Source organism: Engystomops pustulosus, chromosome 1 (assembly GCF_040894005.1).
Source record: "Engystomops pustulosus chromosome 1, aEngPut4.maternal, whole genome shotgun sequence".
Taxonomy (NCBI): Eukaryota; Metazoa; Chordata; class Amphibia; order Anura; family Leptodactylidae; genus Engystomops; species Engystomops pustulosus.
In genome coordinates, this window is record NC_092411.1 from 74774455 (window position 1) to 74786842 (window position 12388).

General features: G+C 38.8%; 1 protein-coding gene across 2 annotated transcripts in view; it reads left to right on the forward strand.

Moving 5' to 3' along the window:
* The first annotated feature begins 9420 nt into the window (after positions 1–9420).
* ADGRD1 (adhesion G protein-coupled receptor D1) overlaps positions 9421–12388 on the forward strand; it is a 430427-nt gene continuing 427459 nt past the window's right edge. For both annotated transcript variants that reach the window (XM_072144407.1, XM_072144408.1), the window contains exon 1: positions 9421–9799. In XM_072144407.1, coding sequence (XP_072000508.1) covers positions 9734–9799 — 66 coding nt within the window. In that variant the 5' untranslated portion in view covers positions 9421–9733. The remainder of the gene's footprint in view (positions 9800–12388) is intronic.

The following is a 12388-nucleotide window of genomic DNA, read 5'->3' on the forward strand; positions in this document are numbered from 1 at the left end:
AGTTCCACGCGTTCCTGTGTAGAGACAACAGGGCTGTTTTATCTTTGACACAGTGGGCCTTCAAGAATTCATTTGTTTCAATTACTCCTGCCTAACAAGCTAATATGTGCAGAGGTACATAGAGATAAATGAGCGGTGTCAAGGGCTGCATCGCTTACTGAAGCGATATGGAGGAATACTTATCAGTTAATGTATGAAGACGTTCAGGTGGAATTAGTACTGTCAGCACACCGCAACCCCATGTTTTATGTATGTCACACATAGCATGGAAATGAGTTTGGTATTTAATTATCAATCTTTACAGGTTGTCACTTGCCTTCAGCAGCTAATGGAAGGTGTGTCCCAGACCCTTCATTCAAGGGAGGTGGGAAGTTGATAAGATTGACATGATTAGATTCAGATCATATATTAAAGGTACATGAGCCACATTCTTCATTGTGTTCTCGCTGCCTCCTGCCTTTAGTTTCTGTACATGCAATTCCATGGGGATCAATGATTCCTACTTTTCATCAATTATCACTCTGTGTTTCCCATTAAAATGCAGCAGATTATCACCAGCCTGTACTATTCTACTTGTGTTGTAAACCCAGCTGAATGCGCTAGGGGACCACCTAATAGCCTCATCATTAGATGTGAAAACTGTTTTCATTTACTCACACAAAATGGGTTCGTTTATTTGTTAGATACGTTTTTCCTGAAGATTTAGTGGAAATTTATTAAACTTCATATATATTTTATGTGCTACTTTTTCATATGGCTGGAAGTACTATGATGAATAATGTTATTGGGTCCACCAGCCTCAGCCTCACCTGCAACATTGTATGATAATAATAACAAATCTTTATTTATATAGCACCATCATATTCCTAGGGAAATAGATTGTGTAAATAATCGCCACTATGAGTGAGTAGGACTTTGGCCATAATAGTTGTCGCAGTGTCTGGAATCTAGCACTTAGATTGGCACGTAAGAGACGGATTGAGCATCATCCATGGACTCTATAAGGAATAGAAGTGGAATTCTGTACATGATAGGGCTCACTGACAACAGTAAGCTCATACATTTTTGAATGGCATAAGTGGGATCTTTAGGGGCATCATATTGCGTAATATTGTAGCAAAATAATTAATTTACTGAAAGAATAAGGCACATTCCATACACAAGATTACATATTCCCACTCTAAGACCTCATATACTTGCTGCATTATCCCAATATTCTTATCAATAAAGGGTAGAACTGAATCATTTTTTACACCTGTGTTTGGACCTCCGTTATTGTCTTCTTTCACTATGATAACAGAAGTCTAACCAATCTGATAACTCATCCATTGATTGCAATTGACTATTAATGTCTTCCATTAGAGTCTGTTTGCACAATTTCTTTTACTTGAGATGGCAAAAATAGCTCTCTTTTCATGTCCAGTTTTTCACTCACATAACCGAAGCTATGCAAATGCTCACTAACCAAAGCTGTTAAAAAGCCATTGAAATCAATGGACATACTAAAGGATCTGTTAGACCACTTCTGTTAGCTCAGCTCTGATTGGCTACCATTGGGAAACAGACAGTTTGACTAGCAAACCAACTCTTACTAAAATACCTGATTCTAAACTCAATTGTTCAAGCTTACAAAGGTGTGTATGCATATGCTAAAGGTTGGATTCACACAACATATTACCTAGGAATTGCAATGTATTTTTACTGGATGTGATGATCCCCCCACTGTTGAGGTACATCAAGGGGTGCACTTGCATATAGAGCCTTACAGTTAGCACATAAAGTCCCGCCCACCTAAGCAAGATCAGTATTTTGGCCCCAGTGACAATTGGAGTTTAAACATTTTTTGCTTCAATGGGACCAAGGATTGTCAATAAAGCTTCATTACAGACATCTTACAGCTGATTATTGTAGCCTGGGACTACAGTAAAGCAATCAGAAAGCTTCACCAGAGGTCAGAGGGATCTGTCTGTAACTATGGGTTGTCTGTAAGTCGGGTGTCCTTAAGTAGGGGACTGCCTATATAAGCAAAACAGTAAAAATAAAAATGGATAAAATAAAAAAAAAACTCTTACTAATTGATTTCCAAAGAGATCCCCGGAGACGAACCAATGAAATCCTGAACAGCTCCGCAAAACTTGTTGGATCAACTTAAAACTGACCATGAGTCAGTGTTGGCATGCTTTTTTGAATAAACATCTAATCCATCCCCTTTGTCATGTGAGAGGGGTGTGGCTACACCTGGATCAAGGTGGGATGTTGGGGACACATTTCCTAATTATGTCATATCTTCTTTAGGGGTCTCCTGAGAAGAAGATATGCCCAGCACATTTCCCAGCATTAATTTACTAGCAATACCAAATTATCTAGCAATACCAAACACCATTATGAAATATATTTATCTAATTGCCTATTATCTATTTTGTTGGCTCGAAAAAATCCATGGCGTTAGGAATATCAGAGCATCCTGGTGCCTTCATCCAAAAATGTAAATATATGAGTTATGACCAGGCTGGCTTAGAAGTATATTTATGAATAATCTAAGCCTCCAGTAGACAGACATGGACATGGACTTTGCAGCGTCTATATCAATTAAGCTTTTCTATTTATGGGACAGAGCACACAGAGGGGGCAGAGTAAGCTTTCGGCCCAGTGGATAGGTGTTATTTTCTTATTATCTTATAGCCAAGGTGGTTTTAGCTGGGGAGGAGGGTGCATAATAAACCCATAAATCATCACACAGTTATGTGGACATTATGGCCTACGTTTATGAAAAATAGTGCAGTTTGCCTGTGTAGTGTGCAGAGTGCATCACATTAATCACAACTGGCGCATGGTCTTTAGTAATGTGGCGTCCCCTGCACTTTGTTCATGCTGCAGCATTGTGGCGCAAACTCAGACAAACTCCGACTAACTCCACTAACACGCCCCTATAGGTGCACATTTTTTCTGTCTTGTGGGACACAGTGCAGCCACGACACAAAACTGACGCAGACACTTTATAAATACAGACGCAAGCAGTTCACAAACAATTCATTTTTGTAAGTGTTGTTTTTGGTCTTTTGCCGTGTACATTTTCAAGGTATGGCGCCTTCGAGGATGTTTTCTACTGTGAGGCTGCCAAAAACTGAATTGTTGTAACAGTTGTATTGCAGAAAAATAACTATTCTGCTTTTGTTTTCTCAGACTGAAAAGCCAGGACAGCCCTGGGAAATTCAGAACTCAGGGCTATTACTTTAATCAATAAATCATAGATTAATTCTGAATACAAGTATTACATACACAACTTCCTGTTAATAAAAAGAAACCACCCCTTATCTATAACTCCTATAAAGCTGTAGGCACCAGGCTGCCTGTTAGATCGGGAGATGCTGATAAAAGCTATTGTTCTGAAAAATTTTAATAAACTGAAAAACTTCCCACATTTATGAAAAAGGGAAGAAATAATCAGCTGCTCTACTTTTATAAATGCCATTACATTCTGAATTGTGCAGTGTTTAGGTTTCATTCTCTGTCTGACATTCCCAAGTTAAAGGACATCTACCACTTGCCTGGAATGGGTGTTACAGTGCCACTACAGGAGAACTTTACAATTACAGAGCAGAATAAAATTGTTGAAAAGATAAGGGCCCTAAAGAGAAAACACCATCTTATTGGGTATTTGAAAATGGTAAAATTGAATCTCTATTATATTTTGTATATCATGGGAATGTAAAAAAATAGCAATTTTTTGTCCATCAAAGGACAAGTGTAAAAAAATAGCAATTTTTTGTCCATCAAAGGACAAGTGTAAAAAAATAGCAATATTTTGTCCATCAAAAGACATCTACCACTTGCCTTAGGTAGTTTTTATTATAATCACACTTACATGCTGGCAGTATGACCCTAAAACAGTATTTTATCTTAAGTAACACTAAAAATAGTTTTATAAAAATTTTTAAATTAGGCTTGGGTACTCCTGTGAGCATCATCCAAGCTATGGATTATAATTATTCACGCCTCTGCTGGCGCTTATTCCCTCCTCTTCCCTGACTTCAATAGGGGGAATAAGTGCCAGCAAAAGGCGTGAATAACTATAAGGCGATGGAACGCCGAGTAGCTTGGATTACCCTCACAGGAGTGCCCAAGCCTAATTCACATATTTTTTGTAAATCTTTTTTCTTCGGATTTCATGAATTTTAGCATTATTGTTCAGGATCATAGCATCGGCATGTAAATGTGATTACGGTACATAAAAACTACCTGAGCAAGTAGTATATGTCCTTTAATGGACAAAAAATTGCTATTTTTCTACACTCCCATGATATACAGAATATTATAGAGATTCAATTTTACCATTGTAGAGCACTGTAGAGCAATCAAACACCCATTCCATGCTTTACTCCAGATCACACTTGATAGTAAGAAGGTCTAGGAGGGGGACAATTTTTGATCAACAAGTAGATTTTAATGAAAGTTGACTGAGAAAATGTACATTATAGAGCTAAAAGGGTATTCCCACCTGGGGGCGTTAACATTTAATTTAATAGATGTACTATATATATATATATATATATATATATATATATATATTTTTTTTTTTTTTTAAATTGTATGTTTGTAAAAAAATTTGTAAAGATAATTTCCCATAAATGTAGCCATATTGTCACTTAGAAACCAAATAGTCTTCCTTGGATGAAAAAACCACCAAGCTCTTCTAGTAGTGGCTAGGCATGCTATGAGTGGCTAAGGTACAGCTTTCATTAACATTAATTTCTGGGTTTTTAGATTAGCCTAATATGAGTTTGTTTTTATTATGTATATTTTAGTATTTTTATTATATTTTATAAACCGGATTGTTATCTGTTATTTGTTGTATGTCCATGGTATTTGTAATGTATTTAAATTGTGTTTTACAGCCTTTTTTGACAACTCTCTTTTCCTCCATTGGGGGATAATAAATTGTTAATTATTAACATAGGGCGGTGTCAGGATTCAGGGGTGGTGGACCCACTGAACCACTGGGGATGATGATCTAAACTGACACCTGGGAGTGGAGTCTAAGTGGTACTCTTTTTCACCAGAGCCCGCCGCAAAGCGGGTTTGACTTTCTGCGGCATGGTACCACCAGGTTGCTCCACAGGCATGACTTTGTCCGCGGAGGTGGCCAAGGCGAGGTGCATAATCGTGAGGTAGATACGGAGTTGGGACTGGGAGTGGCAATTAGTGGTGCGCTGGCCCATTAAATCTCAGGCGACGGGCTCGCACCCTAGGAGGTGGGGGAGGTGGGGGAGCGAGCTAGGAGACCCACTCCAGCAAAACCACTTGCTACTTGAAAGAAACCTGGCTGGTAATGAGGCTTCCACACTACCAGAACAGCAACCCGCAAGATCTCATGGGAATAACCTATTTTAAAGCACATGACATAACATAAGTTAGTGTTATATGCATAGCTTAATGCTCTTGCTTACCCAGGACTCTTTGCAATCTCTCAATTTAATTTCTTAAAGATGTTTATGGAGATGTCAGGAGGAATAGCTGTAGGCATGTAAAGAAGCATGTAGCCATATAGCTTTTCTAGAAAATATATTTTCTTATAAGGGCATTTAATATTCCATATGTTAAAAAAATTGTTGACACCTTGTCCAGGCCGCAGGGATACGTGTCTAAGGGGTATCCAATGAAAACTGCTCACTCATGAACAGAGACATTTTTGTGGTTGACAGACGGTTGGTTTTTTATGTACTGGAATAAGCGCGGATATTGATTTGATCCTGTGTGAGACATCACCACATGAGCTCTTTGCTTTTCTCTGCTTCTCCATACTGGATCACAGATAGAAGGCTGCGGTGTTTTCTGATATCCTTGCAGGGGTTATACAGAATAGAAACCTTTTTCAAATACTGTGTAGAGGAGTGTCTTCTATTTAAGGGCCTTATCTCTCAATGATTGTAAAGAGTATGGGGCAGATTTACTATCAGTGAGGCAAAATGCCTCAATAATGTGAAGCAGGTGAAACACATTCATGAAGACCGCTGCAAGCGCCTCAAGTGCATGAACTGTGTGCATTCACATTTTTTCAGGTGCACTCAGTTCAAGGGGCATGCACCCCATTTCTGTCAGACTTGCCGACATAAATGTGGTGGCTGGTGCGAATACACACTGCAACACCCCTTTCTGTGCACAGTATTGTGTTGGGGTGTGCATAGTGCAGCTTTGACACAATACTAGCCGTAACACATCATAAATACATGTGCAACCAGAATGACACAGACTGTATAGTAAAATCTGGGCCCATGTAAGTAGAAAATACTGCCCAAGCCCAGGGATTAGGGAAGGTGGAGGTCCATGGGTGCAAATACCTGGTGAATGCCCCCACTGAATATATCACATACAGTTGTACACATTACTATTTTAAATAATCATTCATATCTAAATTTTCTACTTATATGTTATCCTAGCAGCAAAGTGCCGTTGGTGTTAGCCTATCTGGAACAGTGGCCGTAGTACTGACTACGAGTTCTAGTCTCCATGCCAGTCCTATGTGCCACAGACCGGGTTGAGGGATCAGGGACAAAACAAACCTAACACTGTTTAGCTAGGACTTGGCTGGCAATCAGTTCAGGCAACCAGTGTTAGGTACTAAGGGGGAGGGGATTAGGTGTCACTTGGAATGCATTGCAGCTCCTGAAAAGCACACTACATGCAGAATGTAAATGAGTATAGCTGAGCAGACACTTTCTCACTGACAGAGCCAGAGAGTCACTGTCACAGCTTGGATACAGGTGCATGTGCAGAATGGTGGCACCACCGCTGTGCCTCACACCCAAAGACAGTCAACTCACAGCTGTGAGCTGACTGTCATACATTGCTAGTGGGGGCCCCCTAATGAGTAAAGTGGTGGGGGCCCTGGGGCTCATGCCACTGGAGCACTTCCTATAATCTGGCCCTACCCAAGCCACAAACACAGGCATGAGTAGGTTTGTGAAAATACTATTATATCTAGTGGGGCATCATCAACAAGTTAAGGGATATTAGCAGGTGTGCAAAAAAGCGCTATCTTGGGTACAGTAGGATGTATACAAATGTGACAAAAATTACAAATATTGCAGTATGCACCACTCACTCCTATCCCAATCAAGACTCAATTTTATATCTATTTAATAGAGTAAAAAACACAGTTATATCGAAGTACTACAATATAGCAAGTAAACATCTAATTAGTAGAGGTTGCACATATAGTACATCTAATTAATATAGTGCTGGGCCCAAGCACTTAAAATAGTAATCTCTACAAACAAGAATGTCTAAAATGATAAAAATAAGTTGTCCTTAAGTCCACCAAGAATTTCACTTCATGTGTCCTGTTAATTTGCCACTTGGTCTGCATATATCATATGGTAAGCACTTTATATAAAACTTTTTGGGTATAGGTTTTAAAATATAACATATAAGGTTCTTCAGATATGTATCATATTTCAACATCCAATATTTGAATGTTCATTAGATATTGTCCTCTGTAGTGTGATATATATCATCGTTTGACGTTTAAATATAACATTATATATTTCAGCGTTTCTATGCAAGTAGTGTGTAACTTATCCTTGCATACATATGATACATATCTGAAGAAGGCACCTTATATGTTGTATTTAAAACCTATACCCAAAAAGTTTTATATAAAGCGCTAACCATATGATATTTGCAGACCAATTGGCAAATAGGACAGGTCACTGTTCACATGAAGTGAAATTCTTGGTGGACTTGAGGACAACTTATTTTATCATTTATACATTCTTGTTTGTAGAGATGACTATTTTAAGTGCTTGGGCCCAGCACTATATTACTAAGATGTACTATATGTGTATCCGCTACTAATTAAATGTTTACATGCTATATTGTAGTACTTGTAGTATAACTGTGTTATTTACTTTATTAAATAGTTATAAAATTTAGGAAACAGTCTTGATTGGGATATACTGCAATTTTTGTCATTTTTGTCACATGAGTAGTTTTGTGGCTTGGTCAGTCCCTCACACATGGAGCCATGGAAACCTTGGCTGTGTATGTGAGCCTATAGAAAATCTGTTGTCCGTTTGCCATCTGTTGATTTTCTATATACTCCAATAATAATTTGATCCTGTGTGAGATAGCGCCACATCAGCATCTTTCCTCTGCTTCTCCATACTGGATCACAGGTAGAAGGCCGGGGTTGACTTTTCTGTCTGTGGTAGATTTTCTGTCTTATGATACCCTTAGAGGGGTTATACAGATACCAAAGAGGGATCACAGATGGCCACAGGTGACACTAGTAATAACCTTTATATTATTATAAGTTTTATATTACAGGCAGTCCCCAGGTTACATACAAGATAGGGTCAATAGGTTTGTTCTTAAGTTGAATTTGTATGTAACTCGAAACTGTATATTTTATAAGACAGAACATTTTTTTGCCCCAGTGACAATTGGAGTTCATCTTTTGCTGTAATGGGACCAAGGATTATCAATAGAGCTTCATTACAGACACCTGATCGTTGCAGCCAGGGGTTATAGTAAAGCATCCAGAGAGCTTCACCAGAGATCACAGTGAGCAGAGGGGTCCATCTTTAACTAGGGGTAATAAATACCTTATCTTCATGTTGCTGAAGTTAGGGACTTGGCACGTAGCCTGCCATATTCAGAATCTAGAACTACTCCATAGTTAGCATATTACCACAAAAGAAACGGAGTTACAGCATTCATATAAAATCAATACATATAAATCTTTATTTTTGACATAAGACAACACAGAATTGTACTGTCATACACTATTAAAATTAATGAATTTTATGCAGAGGTAATCCAAAACAAAAGGTCCAGAGAGACAAAAGCCCACATGACTACATACTGGGGTATATTGCTAGATTCTATAATAAACACATCAATATGAAGTAACAGACAAGTGTCCTACCCATTGTGTGCTGTCTGTGGCTGCCTCCCAGAATCCCCAACGCGCGTTTCGTCCACGCTTCCTCAGGGGGTAGTCTGTAAGTTGGGTGTTCTTAAGTAGGGGACCACCTGTACCTAATACTACTTTATATTATCAGAGGTTTCTATAATGGAAGTCTGAAATTTCTGATTATTGTCCTATAACTGTATCAATTCTGATGATAACAATTCTGATGATAACAATACTTTGCTGGATTTGCAATTTCCTCAGCTTTTGTATTTCTAAATATACTGATATGATGCAGCTTTGCTCTCTCAGACACAGAATTCTTCTCCATCTGTGTCCTCAGTAAGAGGAGCTGTGTGTTCTGGTTACTATTGTCTCCAGCTGGCTAGTGTTAGGACCCAGCACACAGCTTGTAACGTGAGGTTATAAATAGTGTTGTGGAATAGGACAAAGTTTGAGGAGTGAACATGACATCACTAAGGGCTTCTCCCCACCCTGGATTTGGTGGGATGGAGGTGAATACACATTATCAGGGTCTGGACATTCCTCACTGGTGACAGGATGAAGAGTCCATGTATTACGGGATAGGGGAAAGTTCTTCTGTATGTACCTGCAGTCACTCATGCTGGGATCTCTTTGCCCATCAGACTAGTGAGAAGTGGAGACAATTAATCGCAGCAGAGTGAGACATGTCCCAGCTTCAGGTCCCTGCATCTCTCAGGGGTCAATGACTTGTTAGTGTAATCACTTTTTAGGCATTTAAAGACTAGTCCACAGACAAACGTCACATCTGGGGGAAGACTTCAATTGTCACAAGAAGTCATGGGGAACTCACTGCACTTTTTCCCTTGGATTGCTTTTTTGATGTTAAAACCATGTGGAAATCAGGTAATTATAAAATAGTTATATGGATCTTAACTTTACCAGACAAGTTGTGCTGTGACTTGTAGTTGAATCACAGATGAAGTTGGGGATATGCTTTTATTATATTCCTTTCTCCTTTTATCCTCTTTCCTATTACTTATCCGGTTTAGCACCTGAATAGAGCTCCAGACTTCATTACTGTCATCTATACGTCATTTTTTTCACTGTTATGACTTTGGAGGTAACTTTGATTTCCGCAACATCTTTGTGAGACTGTCACTCATCATTTAGTAAATGAGAACATTTGCTGACTGATAAATATAGATAGGTAAAGCTAATACCAGATACCAGCTACGGTGGCCTAAGTGTGGCATATTTTATGTGTGAAAAACTGAATTGTCAAGATAAATATGTCTGCAATTTCATAAATTTATAAATTTGATTTTAATAGCGATAGTGAATGCTATTTAATTACTTCATAGTACATACTAATTCATCATGTTCATGGCATAGTGCATGTTCTATCGTATGTCCTTATGAATTTATCTCTATAATAAAATCATGGGTATAAAGAGGTGCTGCACGTGGCATGGTATGCCAATATACTATGAAACTTTATTTAGAAATTTGTGTGAAGTCTAGAGGATCTTAGAATATTGGAAGAATAAATTGCCTAATGTCAATTTTGGGAGGATATGGTGCTTCAGAGGTTTTTTTTACATGTTGCCAGTTTTTCATGCTACAAGGTATTGCGAACACTTTTTCAACATGTTGCAATTTTTACAACTGAAATAACTTGGAATAGAGCTTAATTTGGTTATGCTACACAAACAATAAAATTGAGTGCATTGTGACACTACAGGAATAAGTGTCATTTGATAGGAATCTGCTCAGTTTTGTTGTCACACTTTTCATGCAACCTTATAGCATATCAGTTTATCAGCATAAGTCACGTGCAAAAGGGATTCATTTTTGATTTGTCTGCAATAATTTTTACTATGTTAAAGGTGTAGCAAATCCTATATCGCTGTGGCTTGACCCTTTAGACCTAGCTGTGTTATTTCTGTTCTGTAGCTTCATCACTTTACATTTTGCTGCAACAGTACACAATGATAGATGAATCCACAAATGTCCATTATACTGATACCAATAGTAACAATAGAAAGGCAGTACTCATGCCTGACTGCAAAGTGTAACTTTCATTCAGTAGCGGCGCACATTCTCTCTGTCAGCTGCTCAGTACCAGGGTGAAATCCACAAGATATTTCTTATAGGTCACTGCTTCCCTTCAATAAATGATCTGGTGACAGCATCAGCAATGCAAACATAAAGCCCAAACAACATATTAAGCATTAACTATTTTAATGGCCCTTCATTACATGTGTGGTAATCTGGTGGTAACTCAACACAGGCTGCGTGATTTATTGCACATCCTACTGTGCATAAAAGCTGGGCTAACCCTTTTAATGCATTTTTTCCATTTTTAACTGTTGCTATTAGTTTACTTACATTAATCCCATTGATACCATGGATTAAACTAACACCAGTCTTCTATATGATAAGTCCCTTCATCATCCACTCCTGGTTGTGGCATGCACTAAATAACCTGAACAAAACCAGATGAAAACCTAAGGGGCATGGCACACATGCCGTTTTAAACACGTTTTTGGCCGGTTTTTAAGCAGTCCGTTAAAAAACGCATGCATTTTTGAAAAACGCATACAGTTTTTGAAAAACGTATCCCTTTTTACAGGTTTGACCAATTATCTTAATTCAAGCTGGTGAAAAACACATGTGTTTTGCATTTTTTGGCAGACTGCTTAAAAACGGGCCAAAAACGCGTTCAAAACGCCACGTGTGCCATCAGCCAGTGTGTGCTGGCTGGAACATCCGGTCCAAACGCTGACATGCAGAGTTGAGTTCCAGTTGTTCAGCGTTTGGACCGGATGTACCAGCCAGCACATGCTGCGAGTATAATGGAGGTGTGATGCGAGTTGAATCCATCACTTTTTTAACATGGTCACATAGATTTGTGTTCCTTATAGTTCACTATAGCAGAGATAGCAAACTAGTTGCAAGGTGTGTATCAGTCTTCTAAAGTTCCAAAATGGGCACCTAAATATATTCTTAACATTTTGTAAACTAGCATTTTGTAAATTAATTGGGACCACACCTCAAAATTAATTTAGCCAGACCAAATAACTTTTAAAATTTGAGACCAACCTGGTGCCAGAAGGGCTGGTCTGAGTATTTCAGAAACTGCTGATCTACTGGGATTTTCATGCACAACCATCTCTAGGGTTTACAGAGAATGGTCCGAAAAAGAAAAAACATCCAGTGAGCGGCAGTTCTGTGGGAGGAAATGCCTTGTTGATGCCAGAGGTCAGAGGAGAATGGGCAGACTGGTTCGAGCTGATAGAAAGGCAACAGTGACTCAAATCGCCACCCGTTACAACCAAGGTAGGCAGAAGAGCCTCTCTGAACGCACAGTACGTCGAACTTTGAGGCAGATGGGCTACAGCAGCAGAAGACCACACCAGGTGCCACTTTCAGCTAAGAACAGGAAACTGAGGCTACAATTTGCACAAGCTCATCGAAATTGGACAGTAGAAG